A 25,142-nucleotide genomic window follows, 5' to 3' on the forward strand; every position below is an offset into this window, starting at 1 on the left:
TGGAGTTCCCTGATTCCAGGCATGAGGTCCCCACCTTTGAGATCCCGAACAGGAGGTGCCTGATCTGGGGTGCTGGGGCCGAAGGGGTATTGGCAGCAGCAGTGCAATGGAGCAATGCTCAGTGGGAGCTGCAACGGCCTAAATTTGGAGCCTGCAGGTTTTTAGATCTCTTTTTTTTCTTCCCCATGAGTGGGCTCTAATTTTAGCAGGTGCCGGCTGCCATCCCCCCTCCCAGCCCTGGCTCTCTGGGGGCTTCAGCTCCTCACAAGGCACATCTGTGGCCTCCCACCCCCCTGCCCCACCACTGCACTCAGCCTCCATCACGTCTCCCTCTGTTGGGTGGCAGCAAGAGCCCCAGGGGTGCTGAGGCTGTGGCTGCCTTGGGTCGCTGGTTGTGCCCCAGTCTGCAGTGACCCGCATGTCCTCAGCAGCCTGCCTTGTTCCCCAGCCCAGGTTTTGTCACCCACCTGCCCATGTGTCATCCGCTAATTTTACCAGTGGTGATTTAATCCGGGTTGCCTGTGTGCAGAGGGGAAGTGAGAATGCCAGCAGAGCACCCCAGGAATGATCCCTGAGCAGCAAGGACATCCCGTGCCCTCTGTGCGCTTCCCCCTGTGCTGGGGGCAGGCACCTGGTGGGCAGTGCATCCTGGTAGGTGTCCTCTCAAATATAACACAGGGCATGATGGCAGACGAGCTACCAGCCATTTACCAGCATCATCCCTGGGGCATGGTGGTGGCTCTGGAGGACTCTGGAAGCACACCAGTACCCCAACACTGACAGAGAAATCCCACCAGCAGGCCAGAACCATGCTAGGCAGCTCTCCCAAGACACTGGCAAGGCTATGACCGGAAGCCAAGGATTTCAAAATGGCTTCAACATTGTACCAACAGGCTTCCTAAGGCCTAAATTCCCAGGATCCGAGCAGGAAACTCCTCTCCTTTCCCAAGCTGAGAAGCTGCTGGGGCATTTGGCAGAGCAGTGCCAGCCCCTCAGCAACATGACTGTGTCCTAAGCTCATTTCCAATCCTCTAAACTCTTTGCAGTCCTGTAAGGGCTTGTCTCCACAAACCCACCCGAGGGGATGTGTGTCCCCAGCAGCCACAAAACCCCTGCAGGTGGGTACTATTTTTCTTATGGCCTCCTCCAAAGAGCCCTTCTCAAAGACAAACCTCACCCCCAGGGTGGCTGCAGGGGAAAGGCTGCCAAACCCAGCACTCAGGCATGGGCTAGCCCCGGGCTCGCAAGGGGACCCGTGTGACGGCATCTTGCTGGTGCAGAACTGCTTCCTAAGCAAGCAGAGTGACACCATGGCATGTGGGGCCTGCGGCCCGCCCCATCTGCAGAGCTGCTGTGCGGCAGGCTCTTGGGCACTGCGTGTAGCGATCAGGTTTCCCCCATCCCCGCTCGGATCCGGTCCCCAGACTACCCCACCAACCCTCCATGCTGTCCTTTAACACCCCAGGCATCCTGCGAGAGGGGATCGCGGCCCCTTTAAATGCTGCGCGACCGCAGCCCCACCCGCCGGCCTCTTCCCCCTTCTTTTTTTTGTGAATGAAAAACGTTCCCCGCGGAGCCAATGCAAATCCCGCCGCGCCCATTGGCTGCCGCCGTCCCCGCCCACCCAGCCGGCCTCAATGGTGCTCGTCTGAGCGGAGCGCGGGCGGGCGCGCAGGGGCGTTGCAACCAATCAGACGGAAGGAGCGGCAGAGCGGCGGCGCTCGATTGGCTGGCGCCGAGGGTAAACAAGCGGCGCGGGGCGGGGCGGGACGCGGCGGAGGCCGCTGGCTCGGGGGCTGCGGCGCAGAGCGGCAGCGCGGTGCCCGGGCGCGGAGCGGCCCCTTCCACGGCCCCGGCTCGCCCGGCTGCTGCTGAGCCCGCGGCGGCTGAGCCGAGCCCGCGGCTCCCCGGCCGGGTACGCGGGGCCTGGCGGCGGGGCGCAGCGCGGCCCTGGGGCGGGGGAGGTGTTTATGAATGGCGCTGGCCGAGCGCTCTGAATGGCGGGGGGGTGGGGGCGCCAGCGCGCACGGGGGGAGGGGAGGAGAGGCGGAGTTTATGAATGGGGCGCGCGGGGCGGCGTGGGAACGGGCCCGGCTGCGGCGTGGCCCTGCCTGCGCCTATAGCCCCGGGGGGGGCGGGGGGGCGAGGCGTGCGCGGAGCCCTCCCTGCCTCCTCCCGCTCCCACGGCGCGTGATGTCACGCCCGTTTCTATAGAAATTGGGTGACATCACGGGCCGGGGGGCTGCGACCCGCCGCGGCAGGAGCGGGCCGGCTCCCCGGGGAGGCGCGGTGGCCCCGCACCGAGCCAGCCCCGGAGGCGGTCGGGGCCGGGACCTGCTCCTGACACCCCCCTCCCCACCCCCTCTCCAGCCGCGCACCTGCCGGAGCCTGGGCAGGATCCCCCCCCCTTCCCGGGCCGGCGTCGATGCTGAGCGGGCCGGGGGGACTCCCCACCTCCCCTGCACCATGGACGGCTTCTACGACCAGCAGGTTCCCTTCATGGGCCCCGGGGTAAGTTTGCCCTGGGCATCTCCCCCTGCCCCATCCACGCTGTCCTTGGGGGCTGCCACCCTCACGGGCTGTTGTCACGCTGGATGTTGCAGAAGTCCTGCGCGGAAGAGGGCCGAGGCCGGTTGGGATCTGATAGGAAAAGGAAATTTTTGGAGACCGACCTAGCCCACGACTCAGAAGGTAGGCAGGGCTGGCCTGGGCGGCCGTGGCCTCGCTGCGGTCCCGCGGGGCTGCTCTCCTCGCATTCGTTGGTTTAGAAATAATCCTGTGAATAATGGCAGTTTTATTTATTATTCTGTGGAGTGCATAAGGCTTTCACTCTGTTCCAGAGCTCTTCCAGGATCTCAGCCAGCTCCAAGAGGCCTGGCTAGCTGAAGGCAAGTCTTCACCTCCTCCTTTTGCTGCGTGAAACCTCTCTGCGAGCATTTTTCCTGCGAACTGCAAAGGCCATAAACCCGGTGTTTTTGTTGTTTTTTTAGCTCAGGTCCCTGATGATGAACAGTTTGTCCCAGATTTCCAGTCCGAAAGCTGTAAGTGATTGTGCTGGGGGTTTTATTCTCTGGGGGAAAATGTTTGGGTGCCTTTGCAAAGCCTCATGCTGGTTTTGGAGCAGCTTCCTTGGGAAAGCAGTTGTCGTTGGGGCTGAAACTGTGAAATCACAGACCTGGGAGAAAGCACGTGCGGTTTGGGTTCATCGAGATGAAACTTGCAGTGTCCCGGCCCTTTTAAATAGGGGAAACTGTAGCCAAATGCACGGAAATATCTCTAACTGATCTCTGGGCTCCTCTGAGACTTGCTGCTTGTTCATAGTAATGTTGATTTGCTTATAAACACATCTTTTCCTTTTCAAGTGGAAGCACGAGTCCGTGCTGGGCTCCTTGGTTAGCCACAATTTCTGCAGCTTCTGGAGCTTTTTAACAGTCGTGGCCCAGCGCTGTTGGCAGGAGTGGACCTGAGCGGTGAAACTTGAGCCGCTTTAAGCAGCATTAATCACTGGCAAGCGAGCATGTTTAAAAGGAGGCCAGTGAAAATGCAGTTCCTCTTGAATTGCATAAGAGTGAGAGTTGGTTCTGAGCTGTGGTTTGTGCTGAAATGGGTTAGCGGCCAGGGCAGGGGCTGGTTAATGGTGTGCGGTACTTCGCTTCTCTTGGGCACTGGTTCTCTTCGGGATGAAGGCTTGGTCAGAGGGCAAGGGGGAATCGGGATGTTTTGAGTTGTTACCTGGCAAATGGAATGAGTGGTGTGGTGTTGGTGGCTGGGTTTTGCTGCTGAGCCAGAGAGCTGTACAACTTAAAGGAAATCGAATTTAGCCTGCAGTCGAACAGATTTTTTCATTCCAGCTTTGTCACAGCATGCAGCAGGGTATCTTCTCCTACAGTAAAACGCATGTTAATTATTGCTCTTTGATTACTTTTGAGTGGGAAGCTTGCCATTAAATTGTTCCAGACAGCCCAAGTTTCAGATGCGTTTTTTCCCTTGTCTCCCCTGAGATAAAAGGCGAGCCCAGAGTCAGAATCGCAACTGGCTGTTGACATCCTAGCGCAGCCTGGCAGCTCTTGCTTGGAGCGGTAGAAACCGCAGCGAGCGTGGGAGGGTGGCTCTTGGAGCTGGAGCCGTTTCCAGTGCCTTTTGGCAATCTCTTGTTTCCTTGTAACCTGAAGAGCCCAGAGAGGAGAGAAAACTTTTCTGGGTGATGCAGGGAAAGGAAGGAAAAGACAGAAACAAAAGGGGGCATTTGGTTGAGACTCTTTAAATGTTCTGACCTGCTCAGCCTCTGCAGACCTGGCATTGAAACGACTTTGTCACTTGAAAGCAGAGCTCCCTGTGCGACTCCCTGCTATAATAACCTTCCCTAGCTGTCCCGGTCAGAGAAAGCAAAGGTTTCCTGGGCTGTGCTGGCTGGGGGGGTTCTGTCCAGCCAGTCCAGTGGAGGGGAAGTGGGTAGCCTGGCTCTTTCATACCAGCACTGGCAAGAGTTTAAAGAGGAGAGAGCCTCTAGCTTACTGCTTTCTGGCCCCAGCTTCTCATTTCATTGTGGATTTGAACTGTGTGTAGTGTAGGAAGAAAAAAGAGGGATGAATTTGGTGCAGCCTCCCCCCTGCATTCAGCTTTTGCTAAAGGGGATATGCTTCTTTTCCAGACTGGGGGTCACATTGGGTTCAATACCCGTTGGATCCTGAGGGAAGGCAAATCCCTATATTATGGATGTTTTCAGGCATGCATTGGACTCTTGTGCAGCTTGTGCCTTTTCCCTGAGGAAGTTGCTCTCTTGTCCTGAGCAAACCATCTCCATCACCTGCCCCATGGCACTGGCATTCCCAGGGCCAGCCTTCCTCTCAGTAGCAAAAAGGGACAAGCCAGGCTCAGCTCAAGATGTTGCTGTAGAGAATGCTGCCACATGTGCCATGTTGAGTCTCGGGGATGCTCCAAACAGGATTGTTCTCACCTTGCTAAAGAACCCCTCATGGCATGGCAGCTGCCTGCAGCTGGGCTGCTGCTAGCTTGCTGCTCCTGATTGTGTAGCTGAGGTCCCTGGCAGAAGTGGGCTTAAGGTTGGGGTTTGGCAGCAAAGTGCCATAACATGCCGGAGGGCAGCAGGTTGCTGCTCTGGGGAGGAAATCCCACTGGAAGGCTGGGGAAAGCAGGGCTCTGCTGAATAAGGGAGGCGTTGTTCTCGGCACCTTGGGCTGAGCAGCAAAAGGCTGTATTTGGTGCTTATGAGCTACCCAAAGCAGTGGCAGATCCCCCTGGAAGGGTAAGGAGATTGTGAGTGACTCCAGCATAGGTGCAGGTTCTCCAGTGGTGCAGTCTGGGGAGAAGGGGGTATGTACAATGTTTGATCTCAGTCGGTTCTTTAAGTAACTGGGAAGCAATGGGTCAAGCTGAGGAGACCAAGCACCATCATGAGAGGCTTTGCCATTCGCAGGGCTTGCTCCCGTGGAACTTTTGGTTCCCTGCATGGGCACTGAGTGGTTAAAGCCATGGCAGGGCATGGAGTGGAGTTTCTTACACACCAAAATGAAGGCAGGAGGTTTATTTCTGAGGAAGGGTTGTTTAAACAAAGGAAAGCAGGAACCTGGCTTCTATTTCTGGCTCCTCTCCTGACGTGACCTTGGGCGCGTCCTGTAACACTGGGGAATGGAGGGACAGACGTGGAGCACAGCTTCCAGGTGACGGCTTGAGTGGGTGCCAAGGTCCCCAGCTGGTGGCCGGGCTGGAAATGGTTTTCATTGCTTTCCCCATGGCTCGAGCAGTGGCTGCCACCAGCCAAGCCAACATCCTCCATGCTTGGCCTCCTAGAGGTCCCCATCATGGTGATGTTTGTGGAGCAACATTCCCTGTCCCCCACCAAGGGCTTCACCAGCAGTTCAAGGTCCCAAATGGCTTTAGGATGTCACCTTTCACGTGGCAGATCTCTTGGCTGGAGGTTGATGTTTGGGGCATCTCCAGCGTGGCCAGTAGGGTGGCACTGCAGGCTATGCCTGAGCCCTCCAGTTGTGCTTCTTTGCTGGCAGGGCACAGCAGTGGCATGTGTGTCCGGTCCCCTTGCCTGTTCTCCGTGGGGTCCTTCCATCCCCAGAGGCTAACACTGCCTGGAGGGGGGCTGTTGGGCACCCACGGGTGCTCTCACCACTCCCGCAGCTCAGTCCTAGCATGGATGTGCTGAGGTGCGTTCTCCAGCCCTGTCTATAGTTAAGCTTCTCCCTCTGCCTGTTTTTATATACTTTTTTAGCTTTTAATTATAGTCCCAGCACAGGACCGGAAAGGTTAAAAGTGCCTGTACACCCAGCGTGCCTTTGAGGCACTGGGGCAGGGCAGCTCCTTCCCTGGGAACCCTTCTGCCCCCTTCCCAGCTCCCTGCCTGGCCACTTCCCACTGGGGACCTAAGCCCAGCTCCTCCCTCCCCCGAGAGCTGCACCCCAGGCCTCGGTGCTCCTCTCTGCCCCCAGGCTCTCCGGCATCGCTGCCCCGGCTGGCCATGAGTGCGCCTTGCCAAGCAGCGCCAGCCGGCCCTGTGGTGTTTGTGTAAGGAATCCAAACGTTGCACAAAGTCCGGCTCGGCCAGCTGGTCTCTGTTAGGATCTTAAGGCTCGTTTCCCTTTTCTTGAATGGCAGCCCTAAGCTCTGGGGAAATTTTTCTTTTCTTTCTTTCTTTCTTTTTTTTTCCCTTCCCCGGCCACATGAATGGAGCGCTCCAAATTGTTTATGAATGGAGGGTGGTGCCTGCGCAGAGCCTTTTTTTTTTTTCTTTCCCCCTTTTTTTTTTTTTTCAATGAATAACCAGGCCCCATTGTACGGCTGGTGGAAAAACAACCCGCTCCAACAACACGGAGCCTGTTAGGGAGAAACATGCCTGCGATAGGCAGCTGGAGCCCTGCCAAAGCCGGTTCCCCTTCGCTCTCCCGCGGGGCGCCTGGGCTTTGCTGCCGCCACGCTGGCCTCCTGTTAAGGCTAGAAATGCTGAGAGCGGCAAAACCTCACTGGGGAGGGGGGGACAAATCTGGCTTGGGAGCGGGTGGGGGCTGCGCTGGCTCAGTGTTGGGCTTTGTGTTTCAAATCCTCCTTTGGGGGGGTTATGCCCTTGGTGTGCCAGGACTTTGCGGGAGGAGGGGGGAAAGGAGGGGTAGAGAGAGGAGTCAGCAGCTCTTTACAGGTTTTGACAAATTAGGGGAGCAGCTAATTACCTGGCAAGCTGTGAACAGTTGTCCTGGAGCTATTCGTTCCTCTCCACTGTAGCTGGGCTGTGTTTAGACTTTGCATGAAGCTAATACTCCACTTCCGATTAGTCTTGGCTCTCCGCTGCAGGCACTATTTAGGTAAAGATCTCTGAGGCGCTTTCCCTTTCCTAGAGCGCCTGCTTTTAGAAATGAAGTAGGTTAAGCATATATTACTTGGTTTAAAATTATATATAGTGAGGGGGCTAGGGAGGATTTGGGTTTAGTGGGATGTTTGCCACTTGAACTCGTACAGTTGTGGGACCCCTTGGAGCATCTTGGCTGGGGGAAGGTGGATTACATTAGGCTGCTTGCCAACTCTCTGGCCAGCTCACTGGGAGCTGGGTATGCCCCTGCAAGGGTGAGCAGGTTACTGTGTCCTGCTTACAAGCTGTCCTGATATGGTGGGACTGTGCAAGCTCTGCCCTCCCTGGCAGAAGTCAGGCCCTGCCACCCTGGCTCAGTCTACCAGCAGGTCACAGTCTGCTAGGGCACTATCCTGCCATGGTTTGGTTGCCTAATGCTCTCAGGAGGGTAATTCAGCAGCTGATTCATGAGCAAAAGGCACCCAAGCAGATGCTCCTCAGGGGTGATGTTCCCCATCACCTCCTGCCATGTGGGTGAGCCTGTATCATAAAATCATGAAATGGTTTGAGTTGGAAGGGACATTAAAACTAACCCAGTTCCAACCCCCTGCCATGGGCAGGGACACCTTCCACCAGACCAGGTTGCTCCAAGCCCCGTCCAACCTGGCCTTGAACACTGCCAGGGATGGGGCAGCCACAGCTTCTCTGGGCACCCTGTGCCAGGGCCTCAGCACCCTCACAGGGAAGAATTTCTTCCTAGTGTCTAATCTAAATGTCCCCTCTGTCAGCCCAAAGCCATTCCCCCTTGTCCTGTCACTGCAGGCCCTTGTAAAAAGTCCCTCTCCAGATTTCTTGTAGCCCCTTTAGGCACTGGAAGCTGCTCTAAGGTCAGGCTGGAGCTGTCTCTTCCCCAGGCTGAACAAGCCCAGCTCTCTCAGATTGTCTCCATAGCAGAGCTGCTCCAGCCCTTGCAGCATCTCTGTGGCCTCCTCTGGACTCACTCAAGCACATCCCTCTTGTGCTGTTGCCCCAGAGCTGGATGCAGAGCACAGTGGGAGGATCCCTTCCCTCAGCCTGCTGGTCACGCTCCTTTCGATGCAGCCCAGGACGTGGTTGCTTTCTGGGCTGTGAGCACACACTGATGGGTCATGGTGAGCTTCTCATCAACCAACACCCCCAAGTCCTTATCCTCGGGGCTGATCCTCCTCTGTCTCATTGCAGTGGTCCTGCATGCCCCACCTCCGGCAAAGATCAAGCGGGAACTGCACAGCCCTTCCTCAGAGCTGTCGTCCTGCAGCCACGAGCAAGCTCTCTGTGCCAGCTATGGGGACAAGTGCCTCTACAACTGCTGGTAGGTAGCGTGGTGGCTGCTGCTGCTGCCCACAGACCCCTCAGGTCATGGCAGCAGCGATTTGTCTCTTGTCCCTCTGCCATGCAGAGGTGTTCTTGTTAGCATCGCTGTCAGTGCCCACCCCCTCTCCCCTCCACAGTGCCTATGACAGGAAGCCCCCCGCCGGGTTCAAGCCATTAACGCCGCCTGCCACACCGGTGTCTCCTGCGCATCAGGGATCGGCCCTGCCGCCACCGGCCCCAGCCGTGCAGGCAGCGGCCCATGGGGCAGCCCCGGCGCCGCACGCGCTGCAGGAGCAGAGGCAGCAGACCTTTGCCGTGCCGCGGCCGCCTCACCCGCCCATGCACATGCCAAAGATGATGTCTGAAAACCAATACCCCGCAGAGCACAGGTAAGGCTTTCTCCACCCGGGCAAGCGCTGGCATCTTGCAGGTGTTTATGGGAGCTTTGGCCCTCATGAGATGAATCAGTGGCCTTAAAGCATGGGGAAGGAGGAGGGATGTTGTGGTTGCAGACTGTAAGGCCAGATGTTGCTGCCTGGGGTCCAGTATAAACTAGTGCTTGCTGCTTCCCACTGGGATCTTGTGGCTCTTTCTCCCCATGAGGCAGTTCCCTGCTGACAGGGATCTGCTCTTCCCAGCTCTGGGGGTGCTGGGCAGACCCTTTGCCTCCGCCTTGGGAAAGGAGAGGGAGGCAGAGGCTGCTGCCTGCATCCATCCCTTTGGCAACAGGCAATGGTGCTGAGTCAGGGCTCCCACTCTCTTCTCTCCCACCCGCTGCAGCTCTGCTGAGCTGAGCCCTGCTGGGCTGGGGAGCTGCAGGGGTATCCCCATCCTGCCCCTAAACACCCTTGGGTTGAGGGTCAGTCCTTAGCTCCCCTGTGCATTGCACTGCATTGCTGTGATTTTGGGACTGTGGAGGGAGAGGCCCCACTTCCTCTCCAATGGCTTTGTCCCCCATTAGTGCTGCATCCCCGTAGGCTTTGTTGTTCTCCTCCCTCACCCCAGCTTTGCTTATGCTGTTGGTAGGTGGCATGGTGCAGGTCACAGCTGACCTGCAGCTTTTCTTGTGGCTCCTGAATGCCCTTTGCTGGGGTGTCACCTATGAGCATGGGGCTGGAATGTGGTAGCCTGGAAAAGGCCATGGAAACCCTCAGTATATGCCCACAGCCCACGAGCATCCCTCCCCAGGCAAAATGGGGTTTGGCTCTGGGTGACCTTCAAGCTATGTGGGGGGCTGGGTGCAGCCCCTCGGGAAGCACCATGCCAGCGCAGAGCTTGGGTTTCACTCAGGAAGGGCAGACGGACACCACTCGGAAATGGAGTAATCCCAGCCCGGCAGCTGGGAGGGCTCTGGTTACAAAGACAAATGGCACAAGGCCAGCGGAGAGGGGCTGGGTGCGGAGATCAGAGATCTCCTTTCAAGGTGCCGGAGGATGAGGGGATGTGGCAGCACCCCCTCGAGATGGTCCTGTATCCAGGGACCATGCTGGGTCTCGAGCTGGCAGCAGCAGCACCACAGAGCTCAAAATAGTGCTCCCTGCCACCAAGTCCAAGGTTTAATCCCAGCCGCACAGGCGGATTAGAGCTGCGGAGTGGATTTGGCTTTGCGTAAGCGCCCGCCCAGGTGCAGCATCCCCTGCGCTCTGCAGTTCTGACCCCCGGGGCGGGGAGGGGGGGGTGGCATTTCACTGTCGTGCAGAGATTTTACTGTTGTGGGGCAGCTGTTTGTTTCCTTTCCCCACCCCTACCGGCTATCCTGGCTGCAGCACCAGGCTACCATCACCTAGTGCTTTGTGGTGAATGGCCCACATGCTGTCCTGCCCCTCCAGTGGGGCTGTCTGCAGGGCTTGGAGGGGAGTGGGGCTCTCCAATACTCCCCTGGGTCTCCACAGGACGAGCCCTCATGGTGGCTGTGCTCATGGGGAGCTGCGGGTGGACACAGTGCTGCTCAACGCCCCCCAGCAGCACACTGCTCTGACGACACCGAGCCAGCCTGGGCTCCTGGTCTGGGGTAGGAGCCAGCACCGTGCCGGCAGTGCCGACCCTGCCCCAGCGCTGCGTCCTCTCCCCGCAGGTTCCAGAGGCAGCTGTCTGAGCCCTGCCTCCCCTTCCCGCCGCAGCCCGGGGTCCCGGGGGACAGCCGCCCCGTCTACCACCGGCAGCTGTCGGAGCCCCTCGGCCCTGCCGCCCCTCGCCCCCCTCAGGGATTCAAGCAGGAGTACCATGACCCGCTCTACGAGCATGGTGGCCCCAGCCTGCCCGGCCCTGCCCCCAGCCACAGCTTCCAGCCCCCCATGGGCATCAAGCAGGAGCCCCGGGACTACTGCATCGACTCAGGTGGGTGCGAGAGGCTGGTGCTTGGGGGCCGTATGGGTTACCCCACCAGCACTCGGGGAGTGGAGCCACCTCTGCCATCTGTGGCTTGTGGGTGCAGGGTTGAACCTTAAGAAGCGGTGTTTCATCACCCTGGGGCTGCCGTGGTGCTGGGGCTGCTGTTTCACATGGTAGATGATCTCTTTTCTTTCCTTGTTTTTTTTACCTTTTATCACCCTTCTCTTTCCTTTCCCACGTGGGGGGCTAAAGCAGGAATTCGGTAGATGCACGCAGCGTGGTTTGTGCCACAGCCGCAGGCTGGGTGCCCCATGGCACTCAGCGGGTCCCCCTGCAGCCCTGGCCTGAGGCCAGCTGTGATTTCTGGCGGCTGGACCCCACCAGCATCACGGAAAAATCCTCTAATCGCCTTAGGACCTAAAAATACCCCGACCTCAGGATGGAGGATGGCACGGCTGAGCAGATGCCTCCCTCCCCGCAGGGCCAGAATAACATGGTGAAAACCGCAGGCTGACTTAAACCTTGCTCCCTGTGCTCGTTCCAGTGTGCTCCCCCCACAATCACACCGGGTTTCCCACACAGCTGGGGATAGGGGTTGGGGGTGGTGCTGTGTCCCTGGGAATGCTGGCGGAGGGGTTGGGGGGAAGATGCCAAGGGCTGGCCAGAGGATGTGCTTGGGGAGCGGAGGGGGAAAGATGCTTGGAGGGGACCCCATGGGACCCAGGTCCTTAACACCACCTTCATGTCCCTTGCAGAAGTGCCTAACTGCCAGTCCTCATACCTGCGGGGGGGTGTCTACCCCAGCAGCCATGATGGTGAGTGTACCTTTCTTGTTGGCATCCCTGGCGTGTGCCATCCCTCCCTTGGGGCAGGCAGAGCTGCTGGGCACGCATGCTTCAAAGCACGCAGGAAAGCCCGGTCGTACCTGGAAGTGTCTGCATGCGAGCAGCACAGGCACCAACACTGAAAATAGGGCTCGTGCTGTGCTGCCACTAACCCCTGCGAGCATGATGCAAGGGCACAGCAGCGCCATATAATCTGGGGTAACGCACCCAGCATAGCTGCTAAGAGGGTTCTTATTTCCCCAACTCCCTGGGATGAGTGTGACAGAGCTGTGTGGCACTCAGCTGTCAAGCTGGTGTGATGCTATTGAAATAACTAGGGGATGGGTGTGCTCCCAGCACTGCGTAATTGGGGTCCTGTTTCTGGATTAAGTCAAGGCAGGGCTTTTTGGGGGATCCAGCTGGGGTGGTGAAGGGACCCTTTGCTCACTGAGGTTCTCTTCCCCATAGGATTTTCATACGAAAAGGACACACGATTGTATTTTGATGACACATGCGTGGTACCGGAGAGGCTGGAGGGTAAGAACTCAGCCCCAGAGGAGGGAGGGCTGTAGGGTGACCAGGGCTCATGGAGGGCAATTTGGGCCTGGGCTCTCTAGTGGCTAGCTTTTAAAGCCAAGCTGTGCTGGCACCGTGCTCTTGAGAGCTGCTGAGCATCATCCTGCACAGCTGCTCAGCATCATGGCCATCAGTGCTGTACCCTGTCCCTGCCACCCACCTTGCACCTCACCTGCCTGCAGCACCACCACCAGCAACCTCTCCCCGTCCAACTCTGTAGCCTGACCCTGTACACAGGGGTCCTGGCACAGGGATGAGCGCAGTTTTATCAGCTGTGTCTTGGCTACGTGCAGGTAAAGTGAAGCAGGAGCCCACCCTGTACCGTGAGGGCCCTCCCTACCAGCGGCGTGGGTCCCTGCAGCTCTGGCAGTTCCTGGTCACCCTCCTGGATGACCCTGCCAATGCCCACTTCATCGCCTGGACTGGTCGGGGCATGGAGTTCAAGCTGATCGAGCCTGAGGAGGTATGTGGGATCCTGCCCCAGCAGCAGGCATGCCAGAGCCAGGGATGCAGCCTGGGGAGCGGGAGGTGGGGGGCAGATCCTTCCCATGCAACACAGCAGTTCACACTTACACTTGAAGCAAGGCTCCCTCCCTCCCAAACATCTCCTGGATCCTTTGCCCTGGATCCCTGGTGCTGTGCTGGAGCTATGCAGCTCTGCGGAGGGTGACACAGGAAGAAACTGGGGAGTGATCAAAAGCAGCTGTGGTGCTGAGCTGCGCATTGTGGGTAATTACCCATAATATCTCTTAATGCTGTGCATGGAAATTGTGGGAGGTTGGTTGTTTTTTTTGAAGCATCTTTTTTGGCAGACTTCCCTAATCAAATGTCTTTTGATTCAGCCCCTGGTTTGGCAGTGGATGCTTTGTGGTGCTTGGAGCTGGAGCACTCACTGCAGCAGGCAGGGAACTGCTCCAGGACCTGGGTGACACTTTCACCCCTAGCTGCTCCAGCCCCCAGGAACAAGCCCCTACCCTGCATTTCAGCTGAGATTTCCTTTGAGGATCCAGGTCCAAACCCCAGCTGCAGCCTTCACAGTTGCCACCTCTCTGTCCTTGCAGGTAGCACGGCGCTGGGGCATCCAGAAGAACCGGCCAGCCATGAACTACGACAAGCTCAGCCGCTCCCTGCGCTACTACTACGAGAAGGGCATCATGCAGAAGGTAAGTGACCCTGCCACCATGGTGGGGGGGGACTGTCACCTGGGGCATAGCAGGAGCGGGGCTGGGTCTAGTGTTGGTTATGCCATACTTGTCATTCCCTGGGGGAAGGTGCAGGGCCCTTCTCATGCCCTCCTCTCCTTGCAGGTGGCTGGTGAGCGGTACGTCTATAAGTTTGTTTGTGACCCCGACGCCCTGTTTTCCATGGCCTACCCCGATAACCAGCGCCCCTTCCTGAAGACAGAGCCCGACTGCCCGGTGCCCGAGGAGGAGACGGTGCCGCTGACGCACTTTGAGGACAGCCCCGCGTACCTCCTGGAGATGGATCCCTGCGGCAGCCTTCCCTACGCGGAGGGCTTCGCTTACTGACTCAGCCAGGCTGGCAGAGCCACGAGCACTAGCGCATCCACTTGGGGCAAATACGGTTTTCTAAAGAATACTTTTTGCTGTTCATAAGGAAAAACAAACCCACCAAACCGCATGCACACACAAATTGGAGGAATCTAAAATGCCCTGTGTGTGTCACTGCTGAATTCCCACCCTTCCTGTCCAAGGGCTAGTGCATAGGACTGCCTCTGGCTGGCACCTCCTGCCCAACATCTGCGCGATGCTTTGGGGCAGTGGGAGGTAAAGATGCAGGTCTCTGACCCAGGCCCTGCTCCTCGCCAGCACCGTGAGGCCTGATGGCTCCAGCAGTGCCCCGGGACTGGGCTAAGCCGCCGTGGCCGCCTCGCCAATTGTCACGACAATCTGCTTTGCATCGAGCACAATCCGCGTAGCTGCCTTGTGTGGTGGAAAGGGCTTTGATTTGCACAGAGGAGGGATGTGGGGGGGGGCCTCGAGGGCCACCACCCCAGGGCTGATGTGCGCAGCATCCTACCCCAACCCTGAGGAGCCTTCTGCCTTCTTCCCAAACCCACCCTTACGGTATAACCTGATACAATGGTTTCCTGCCCCAGGCCCTCCTGCTTTCCCACCTAACCCCTGGGTCCTCTCTGTGTCCCATGTTCCTCTTCCCCAGTGCTGTGGCTGTGGGCCATGGGTTGTGTTTCAGGGGAGGAGGTCCTGACCCTATCTCCCTCGTTTCTTTTTCTTTTTTTTTTTTTTTTTTTATGTTTTAGGAGGGAAAAAAAAGGTTTCAAAGGTTTCTAAACTGATTTTTGTAGATTTTTTTGTATTGTAAGGCAAAGCTATTTTTTGCAGCCCTGCTGCTGTTCCCAGAGCCCATGGGGATGCGCCCCTGGCTTTCCCGGTGCTGTGCCTGCGGCTCCCCGGGATCGCTGCTGAAGTATCTGGTCCACTCCATTTCACCACTTGAGTCCTCTTTCCCTAGGGAACTGGGGCTGAACCCTGGTGCCTGCTCAGCTGCACTCCCCTCCCTGCTCAGCATGGCCTCGGAGCTGGGTTGTAAGCCTGTGGCAGGTGGGGACAGTGGGGTCCCCTATCCCCTTCCTGGGTACCCCGTGTCCCTTCAGCTCCCCCCTCCCTGCTGCGCCTCCTAACACTCCACCACTCATATCCATACCTGCCTGTCCCCTCCACTGGCTACATGTTTTTGTTGTAAATGCTGTATAGGAATTTTTTTCTCTTCCTTAGTTAGCTTTGGTTGGATTTTTTGGGTTGGTTTTGGGGTTTTTTTTTGACTGATTCATTCTTTTGGGGGAAGTATGAAGATTAACTCTGGGTAGACTCAGTTGCTCTCCCCATCGTGGTTGCAGTGGCCTGTACCCTTGGGGAGTAGTCGGTTGCAGGAGCCCCACCTTGGGGCAAAGTTTTAACCATTTGCTCAGTGTGGCAGATCCGTGGTGCAGAAGGAGTTAATCTGAGGACTGATTTGAAATAACCTTTACTCGAGCAGGGCTATGTATCTCCTGCAAAGCTGCATTACATTCTGTACTGTGTACAATAAAGGATCTTGCTTTCTGTTCCTCCCTGCCTGCTTGGGCCCCTATTTTGCACTGTGGGATGCTGCCTGGACTGGGAGGGATCCTCTGCTTTTGGCAAATGGGGCCACGTGTACTTCCTAGGAGCTGGTATCAGGTCACCAGGGCAATGCTGCCCTCCACCCAGTCCTGGGGCTGTTGTGTCTTGGTCTGGATGCTGCCACGGATTTCAAAAGCCCCATCCAGTGAGAGGATCCGTTTGAAATGGGTGCATTTTCTTGGGAGGTGCAGTTAAATACTGACTCTTCCCAAGGGTTTCTCAGCTAATGGGTCCAGCTGCCTCTGTCACCTTTGCTCTTCCTCTGGAAACCCAAGCTCCCGACCATCATGCAGGGCTAAAGCTGGTGGGGACCTTTCAGTGTTGGCACCTAGAGAGGAAAGCCTCTTCAAGCACTCCTAGCAATGGTTCCCCAGCACTTACTGGCTCCATTTCTAACTCTGGGAAAACACCCATGGAGCAGCAGGGTCTGCAAAGGGCGGAAGGAGGTGCATGGAGGATAAGGGCTGCTCCGAGAGGACTTCACTCAGCTGAAGGGTCTGTGTTTCCCCTGATGGGTTGGGGAAAAGCTCAAACACCCTCGAACTGCCCTGTCATGTTGGTCTCTGTGTTAGAGTAGGCTGAGCTGGGGTGTCCATTGGCCTCCACCCCCGTGCAGGCTGGTGGGGCAGTGCTGCTAGGGACAGCTCTTCTCTTGCAGGCTGCCCAACTCCATCCTTAGAAATGGCAGTGAAGAGATGGAAGGTCCTAACGTGATGATGCTCTTTACATACTGCACCTTGCTTCAATCTTCACCTGGCTGCCAGCCATGTTGCTAATAGGTCCTTGAGCTGCTCTTCTTCTATCATCGTGCCTGAAGTATTAGGCTGAGCAGAGAAACGTGGCTGTCTCCTAGCCCAGGCAAGGCAAAGTAGTGTCCTCAACAACCTGCAAAACCAATTCACCTGGTGTGAAGCCTTCCAAGGAGTTAAATCAGCTGCTCAGCTCCTGAGGGCATCTCATGCTCCCTAAGGAACTTCCTGGCACCAAGTCTTGGTGTTTTGGCCCAGGGCAGCAGGACCTCAACCTGGCGGCACAGTGAGTGTGTGGGACCAGTTATGGCTGCTGGGGATGGGCAAGTAAGGAAAAGGCTTTCAAAGCCTTCATCAAGCAGCTTCTCATGCTAAAACCCAATCAGCACTGCAAATCTTGCTCCAGGGAGGGCTGGGGAGGGGTCCAAGAACATCCTATGTGCTACTCTTGCCAAAGGCTCAGGATAGGAAAAGAGGTGTTTTTCTGTTTCAGCCTGTCATGTGCAGAATAAAAGGGGAGCACTGGCTTTTAAGTAGTCAGGGAGTCAAGAATTTGCTCCTGCTTTGAGCCTGCTGCACGTTACAACTCCCTCTACTGCACACAACAGGTTTCTGCTCTGCAGAGGGGATGGAGCTGCCTAGGGTGTACAGTCCCACTCATTTCCCTCTGTGGGCAAGGGGCAAGCCACATCTGCTCAATGTCCTGCCTGCAAATTCACAGGGATGAGGACAAGAGCTGTCAGGTAGCTCAGAGGCTGGGCAAAACCCTGATGCTAGCATTGGCCTCTCCAACCTCCCAGATCACAGCTTGCACCACCTACTCAGGTCGTGTGGTAACAAGCCCAGCAGTGATTCAGGGAGAGCAAAATTCTGTGATACTGCATGAGCAGATAACAGAATGATAGCACGGGGAGAAATGTGTTTTCCCTATTTTCTTCTCTTTACAGTCTTATAACGTGCACCAAGCTATCCCATCTCTAGAATAAGAGCTTGGTTTTACCAGATAGTCCAAAATCTGTTCAAATAAGAGGCACGTGTTTAAAATAATTCGGAAAATAGGAGCCCATTAAAGGGAGAACATCATTATGGGCCTCTACTCATCCATTATTCACTGAGTGCATTTCTGCTTTCCCCATCTCAGAAGGATATAGCTAGACTGGAAAACATTCAAAAAGCAATAGAGATAGCCAAAGGTCTGCAGCAGCTCTTATACAGGAGTGTATAAATAGCCTAGAATTTCCATTTGGGACAGGATTTGTGGCTTGGGGACTTCATATTTAATAGCCCATGATGGAGCCTTACATCCCTGCCTGGAAGAGCATTTGTGGGAAGAATTACTACGTGGCTTGTTCTTACAGCAGCTGGCAGGACCAGCAAGCCTGGTGTGAGACCGGGAATGCTGCGTGGTCAGCAGTGGCTCTGCATGAGCAAAGAGATGCAGCTCCTGCCTGGCCAATGTCCCTTTGACCCTCATAGCAGCCTCGTAGAATCACAGAATGGTTTGGGTTGGAAAGGACCTTAAGATGATCTAGTTCCAACCCCCCTGTCATGGGCAGGGACACCTCACACTAAACCGTGCCACCCAAGACTTCGTGCAACCTGGCCTTGCAGTTTGTTGTGTGTGTGACTGCTGGGTGCGCTGGCCAGGGAGGTACTTCCCATCACAGCAACTCCTCTATTTCCTAGCTCTTCAAACAAGACTTTTTTCAGTAAGTATGTGGGTTAATTTGTCTTTCAAATGCCTGCAGCAACACGACGGGCTGCGTGTGGGAAGCCAACTTCAATAAGGGTGAACACCAGGGGAAAAAAGAGGAAATATTTGGGCTCGCGAGTAATCAAAAGGCGAGGACCATCCACCCCACTGGTGCTGTACATCACCCATGGGCTCCCTTCCGATCAGTCTGGCACCACCTCGTGGATATCCATCTTCTGCTGGTGGCCACCATGGTGTTTTGTGGCCCTGTAACACTACAGGGTAGCAGAGCTATAAAGAACTGTGTAATCCAAAACGTGATTGTGTTTATACCTGCAGGGTGGAGCACTCGCATAGGAGGGAGGAATTCCACTCCAGCCTTTGTCCTGGGGCTTTATTCTGCTTTAGGCTACAAGCAGGCTGACTTTCATGGGAGATATGAGTCCAGATCTTCAAATCAAAGTCTCCCAGTTCTGGGCAGGCTGTAGGTAGAGGGAGACCACTGAAACCACCTTCTCCAGTGCTTCCATTGAAATGAAAGCAGGGGCTGCACAAACACCTTGGGGTGTTTGAGTCCTCTAGAGCTGAACTTCCAGCCACTCATAAGGCATTCATACCGTAATAAGCCACTAAGAGGCTTCTGAAACCATTAGCCAATTGCTGCATCAAATGTTCTCAGTGCCACGGGGGAGGATCTGTCATCCCTCAGCCCGTTTTTGGAGAGGTAATCACCAAGAAGCTTCCCATCAAGCTGGGGGTGAGGTCCTTCCTCCATTTGAGCTGGGATGGGGTTCAATGTGGGGGAGACCCACAGTGTGAGAAAGCCAGAGCAAAAGGTGCAAGTAGAAGGTTTTGTCGCAGCAGGCAGTGAAAACAGGGCTAGGGACCAGAGGAGGGAGCTTGGGACTTACCTGGTGTACATGTAATCAGCGTTAGCTGGGCTGTGTCAAAAGGAGCATGGCCAGCAGGAAGAGAGAGGGGATTCTCTGCCTCTGCTCTTGTGAGACCCCCCCTGCAGTCCTGCATCCAGCTCTGGCCCCCAACACAAGAGGGATGTGGAGCTGCTCGAGTGAGACCAGAGGAGGCCGTGAAGATGCTCCGAGGGCTGGAGCAGCTCTGCTATGGAGACAGGCTGGGAGAGCTGGGCTTGTTCAGCCTGGAGAAGGGAAGGCTTTGGGGACACCTTAGAGCAGCTTCCAGTGCCTAAAGGGCCCTACAGGAAATCTGGAGAGGGACTTTTTACGAGGGCCTGCAGTGACAGGACAAGGGGGAATGGCTTTGGGCTCAAAAAGCAAAAATTTAGATTAAAATATAGAAATATAAAAAAATAGAAAATTTAGGACTACATTCTTCCCTGTGAGGGTGCTGAGGCCCTGGCACAGGTTGCCCAGAGAAGCTGTGGCTGCCCCATCCCTGGCAGTGCTCAAGGCCAGGCTGAATGGGGCTTGGAGCAGCCTTGTCTTGTGGAAGGTGTCCCTGCCCGTGGCAGGGGGTTGGAACTGGGTGAGCTTTAAGGTCCCTTCCAACACCAAATCTGATTCTGTGATTTCGGAGGCTTTTTAGTTGAATATAAATAAAACCATCTTGAATAAAACAGGTAGCAACTGAGGTGAGAAGCCATCATCTCCCACAATAGTGGGCTAGCATAGCTGCTACCCTTGCAAGAGCTAGCCAAGCTGATCCAAGCTGTCTTCCTGCCACCCATGAATCATGAAGAGATCATGAATAGATCATGAAGAGATCCAGTGAAAAAAGGTCTTCAAATGGTGCAGTCAGGCCAACCCTAGTAGCAGCCTGGGCAGCATCCCTGGGCCTAGCAGCTTCTGAGGGCTCTTCCCTACCTGCTGCCCCAACACATTCCCCTGCGGGGTTGCAAGAGGACTTGTCAAGGCTGACCTGCACCAGGCTTCAGGAATCTCCGTTTGAAAATCATGTCTTGGCTTCTTGGCTGTCTCGGACCCAGGAGAGGGCAGCAGCAGCCCAGGCTGCAGCCTCACCTACCCTTTCTGAATCTCCTCTTCATCTCTTGAGCTGCTCAAAGAAAGCTGAGAAAGAAAAGCAATGCAGGAGGGAGCAAGCAAAAAACCAAAACCCAGTGGGCAGGCTAGCAGGACTCTTCTGGGCTTCAAAATCATGTGGTTTCAAGCTGGAACTAGACAGAAAATGGTCTTTCTTTGTAAATGAACTGGAGTACCAGGACTTTCCATGGCAGTTTTTAATTCTTTTGATACGGGTGATCACTGTATGAATGCTTTTGACAGCACCAGATAATAAGGCGGCGATGCTGTGGATGTTCCCAATAGAGGTGGAAGGTAAGCACAGGCAATGACATTTAGTGTGTGCACTTCACACTGTTGCAGAGATGCTGAAAGCCCCGGAGATCCTGCTCGGGAGCTCTTGTGTCTTCACTCAGAGCACTTCAGGATAATGAAATGTGATTACCAGCGCTTCCCAGCACACCAGCTGCCTTTTCCCTTGCTGAGCTTGCTGTCCCTGAAAGGGAAGGCTGGAGAGAGGGACAGCTTCTACTTCTCTACCTTGGCACCTCAAACACGGGCTCGCTCCCAGCTCGGTCACAGCTGAGCACCGTGAAGCGTGTACTGCACGTTTTCACTCGCAGCATCCCATTTTTAGGTCAGCATCCCCCCGTGCAGCGCAATGGTAGCCCTGCCTTTCCGCACTGCCAGACTGGCAGCACCCTGCAGGTTTTAATGAATGAGATCACCAGGATGAGTCAGGGAGCAGGTGAGCTGGAGGAAAACATCCGCACAGCCACACTGCAATCCTTTGTCCACACCTTACCGAGCCAACCTGCTTTTTGCTGCAGGCACTTCCATCCTGTGTGTGTTGTCTGCCCCGTGGCACATGGGCCTCCGTGTGTCCGTCTCCTGGCATGCAACATTAGGCTGAGCCCATGGCCATGTGGCCTCCGTTCTCAGTCGGGCTCAACTGATTCTTCTGATTATTTTTTTGATCTCATTTTTTTAGTTCACACCCTCTGAAATCGCAGCAAAGTGCAAAATTCCTGCTTACCAAAGCTGTTCTGCAGTGAGTCATTAAAGAGGGAGCCTTGTCACTCTGCCAGGCGCAGCCTGGTTGCCTCTCTAAATGGAATGACACAAGGGAACAGCTTGTTGCTCCATTTGGCTTCAACCTGCTTGCACCCCGGATGTTACCCAGCTTCCACCCACAGCCTGGACAAAATAACTCCTGCATTATTCCCACCTCTTCAGATGACAAGCCCTTTTCACCCCATTTTTGGATGAAGGGCCTGCATGTCCGTAAGCTGTCTCCGATTACATTTCTTTAATTGAGTGTGCAGCCAGGAGCTCTTGCATGTCTTTATGGCTTGGAGCAAGGAGAGTGTTCATCAGGAGGTCTGCTAAGGAGATCCATGTGTCCTATTGTGTGTGCTGACAAAGCCTTTGCGAGCTACTGAACATCAAACTGCTGGGCTCATGAGTGCAGTGGTCCTCAGTGCTTATAGGTGTGGTAACATTTTGGTGATGCCATGTTTTGTATCAGGCTAGCAGCTTGTTTGGGAGCTACTGCTGTGTCCAGAACTGCTGCAAAATAGATCTTTGTTTGTTTTAGTCATAAAACCATTCAGCCAAAATCACTGTTGGCTTTTCCATCCATCACCCCCTCCCTAGTAGCACCGGGGCAGAAGAGAGGCTTTGAAAGAGAGGAGCAGCAATAACAACTTCACATCCAGTGCTGCGTCCACGCAAGCTATTGGGAGTCATTAGAAAAATCACAGCCAACCTTTTGAACCTATGAAGGTCACCAGACTTGTGCACCACATACAGCCTGACTTTCTTTTTCTGCCAAGATAGTATCTCGTATCCTATGTCTATAAAGTCTGTGGGAACAGTGTATTCTTGGGGCTTGCAACAAGCCGGCACACAATATTAGATATCTTACTGCAATTTGGAATATACTCCCTCACCTTGAGGTTTTAGACTTCTTCCCAGCATATGAGGTTTTGATATTCTTCTTAAATCAGTGCCAGAGACAAGAGTTGAATACAAGTCTTTCAGAAGCCTCTCTCATGTGCCTAGTGAGAGACCAAGAGCACATGTGAAGCTAGACCTATTCTCCATGACTGCTTTTAGTTCCTTTTGTAGTCTGGAGCTGACATATCCCCAGAAAAGCATTGCTCAGGTGCCCCTTGTTCAGCTCCACCCAGCTGTAGGCAGCTCGCAGCAAGCTGCAGAGCACACATCCTTGAATCGCCTGCCTTCATTCTTTTCTCTCCTCTGCCCTTCATTCTTTTCTCTCCTCTGCAGAGGCTCTTCAGCCAAACCCTGTGACAGAGCCCCCGGCCTGGTTGCTGAGCACCTGGCTCTCAGATCTTTACAGTGAAGGTCTCCCAGTACCTGGAGGAAGTGCGTATCTCTCATGTGGGGCAGCCCATGCTCAACTTCTCATAAGTCCAGAGGTGCGTTGGCAGCAGCTTTTGGATCAGAGCAACTATGACTCCAATGAGATTCATTGGCTTCACTTATTTTTTTTTAAAGGACTAAAGTAAACAGATTTCATTCAGCAGGTCAGGAGATTCGACAAGATCTGGCCTGCTAATTTCATTTTTCTTTGAAACTGCTGTTTTTCAGCACTGTTGAAGCATGTCCTAGGCTGCACACCTGCAGGCAGTGAAGGCTTCCCAGCCTAAAAGCATGTCCACATATCTGAACATCTAAAAATGAATTTATACCTTTGTAATGGAAGAGGCATAAATGGACAGGATCAGCAAAGTGAGCATAATTTGAAGCCTGGGGTGTTATATGATGAAAAGTAGTACAGGACAAGCAACAGAGGTGCTGGAAGGAAGCTGAGAAGTGGAGCTCTGTGGGCTCAGAATTTACAGCAGCCCCAGAGCTGTCAGAATGGCATTGCCACCAAGAATGGCAGCACTTGGACTTTCTTAGTGCAAAAATCAGGAGCCAAGTATCAAAACATGGCCTTGGCTATTGCTTGAGCAAATGCAGTCAGCAGCAGTCTTGGAAATATGGGCGTTCTTCAGCTGAAATCTGGTGTGCACTCTTGCATGGATTAGCCAAAAGACGGGCTGCGGAGGAGCTGCCCTGCATTCCCACTGCACGCTGCTTGTTGTGACAGAGCTGTCAGCCCAGAATGGGATATTTTTAGCCTGGTTTCCAAAGGAAACAAAGCACCAGCAACCATGCTCCATCTGTCAATTCTCCCTCCTGCAACATTTGAAGACCTGTTTTTTTTAACCTGGGGAGATAGCACCCCAAAGCATCAAACACCCACAAGCATCAGGAAAACAGGTGACTGGGTAGAGATAGAAACCCCTCCCAAAGTTATGGAGATGCTGTCACCTAAATGCCTGTCACCACTGCCCTCAGATACCCCACGTGCTGAAGAAACCTTATGGATGTTCCCAGCGGAAGAGACATGGAGCTCCTGGAGAAAGTCCAGCAAAGTGCTACTAGAATGATGAAGGGTCTGGAACCTTCCTCATATGAGGGAGCTGGGCCTGTCCAGCCTAGAGCAGAGAAGGCTCACAGGGGAACTGGTCAGTGTGTACAGGTACCTGAAGGAAGGGTGTCAAAAAGATGGGGCCGGACTCTCTCAGTGATGCCAGGTGACAGGACAAGAAGCAAAGGGAATAAACTGCCAACACAGCTCCTTCCTCTGCCCTGGGACAACCAGGTGGCCATTGTTAGGAGGAGATATTACGTATAGGCAAAGCAAAACAGGAGGAGTAACTTGGGTATTTGCCCTCAGGGAAGCCTGCGAAGCCTGAAGCTGTGGCAAGCACCCAAACTCCTCTTTAACAGCATGTCTTCACTGTGCTCTCCCCCACCTTCCTTCCAGTTTCTCAAGCACACAAATTGCTTGTAGAGGCATTCTGTGCCAGACCTGAGCTGTCAGCCTTTAGGAGACATTGATTTCGCAGGATTATTATCCCTTAGTTTATGTAAGAGGCACATTCTTTCCACTTTTCAGCTCTGAAAAGATCTGCGTGCAGGTTTAGCAGCAGCAGCTTCAGGGCTGCTTTTGTCTCCCTTCCTACAGAAGGATGCAAAGATGGAAATTTCTTCCCTGTGAGGGTGCTGAGGCCCTGGCACAGGTTGCCCAGAGAAGCTGTGGCTGCCCCATCCCTGGCAGTGTTTAAGGCCAGGTTGGATGGGGCTTGGAGCAACCTGGTCTAGTGGAAGGTGTCCCTGCCCATGGCAGGGGTTGGAACTGGGTGAGCTTTAAGCTCCCTTCCAACACAAACCAGTCTGGGATTCTATGATTCTATGAAATACTAAGAAGAATGAGAGGAAAAACAAAAATATTATTGAATAAGCAAGTAACAATGATGCTGTAGTAAAGCGAGCCCAGGCCAGTAGGGTATGGAGGCATCCAGCATCCATTAGTGCTTCTAAGCCTCATCCTCATTACCGGAGACCTGTGCAGACTCTGCAGCGCTGTAGCACTCACGATAATGTCAATTTTACTCATATGCGACATTAATCAGCTGTGGCATGGGTGAGCAAACACCCAGCCATGAGGGCTGGTGGGGGATGATCACATGTTTGAGCTAAAACCCTTTGGTTTTGAGGGCAAAGAAAGAAATCAGTGTTGCTGTTGCCTCCAGCAAGCGACAGATGAAAAAGCCCAGCTAAAAAAAAAAAGAAAAAAAAAAAAGGAAAAAAAACCCAGAAAAAGGCATTGAGAGAATGGAGTATTTGGGACAGAGTGCAGCCCTGGTGTTAGGAAAAGGTCATTCTGCCCAAGGGAGCTCCTCAGCCAGCTGCTGAAAGAGACTCAGGAGATACGGAGTGTCTTGAGCCTGAACATTAATAACTAAGCCTGGTTACAAGCACCAGCTGTGCAAAAAGGGGACTTCTTTTTTGCACATTTATGTCTTTCAACCTTGAAATATTCTTCTGCTGCTGCCTAAAGCATTGGTGTATGCAGACATGGAGGTTTTTCTTTTAATCCTGCATTGATTATCTAAGCACTATGAATGATCACGTGTTTAAATAAACCAGCATTTCCTCTGAGACAAGACTAGGCTAAGCACCGTGTGTTTTTTTTGCAGTGTTACAACATATTTTCTAACCCAATTCCAAGCATCCAGGCAGACACCACCAAAGCAATGCACCAAAAGTGAAGATTCCTCTACCTCAAACCTGACACAAGTCA

At 54.5% G+C, this 25,142-nt stretch overlaps 1 protein-coding gene across 1 annotated transcript; it reads left to right on the plus strand.

The window, feature by feature from the left end:
• Window positions 1-1,789: 1,789 nt before the first annotated feature.
• Window positions 1,790-15,485, plus strand: ETV5 (ETS variant transcription factor 5). The gene is made up of 13 exons (XM_065673800.1): window positions 1,790-1,915; window positions 2,371-2,511; window positions 2,604-2,691; window positions 2,841-2,888; window positions 2,991-3,041; window positions 8,534-8,663; window positions 8,803-9,054; window positions 10,740-11,002; window positions 11,752-11,811; window positions 12,289-12,357; window positions 12,690-12,859; window positions 13,458-13,559; window positions 13,704-15,485. The coding sequence occupies exons 2-13, from the start codon at window positions 2,467-2,469 to the stop codon at window positions 13,923-13,925; spliced, it is 1,500 nt and encodes a 499-aa protein (XP_065529872.1). The 5' UTR covers window positions 1,790-1,915; window positions 2,371-2,466; the 3' UTR covers window positions 13,926-15,485.
• Window positions 15,486-25,142: the final 9,657 nt, after the last annotated feature.

The sequence above is a fragment of the Lathamus discolor genome, chromosome 3 (assembly GCF_037157495.1).
Source record: "Lathamus discolor isolate bLatDis1 chromosome 3, bLatDis1.hap1, whole genome shotgun sequence".
In the NCBI taxonomy this organism is placed as follows: domain Eukaryota; kingdom Metazoa; phylum Chordata; class Aves; order Psittaciformes; family Psittacidae; genus Lathamus; species Lathamus discolor.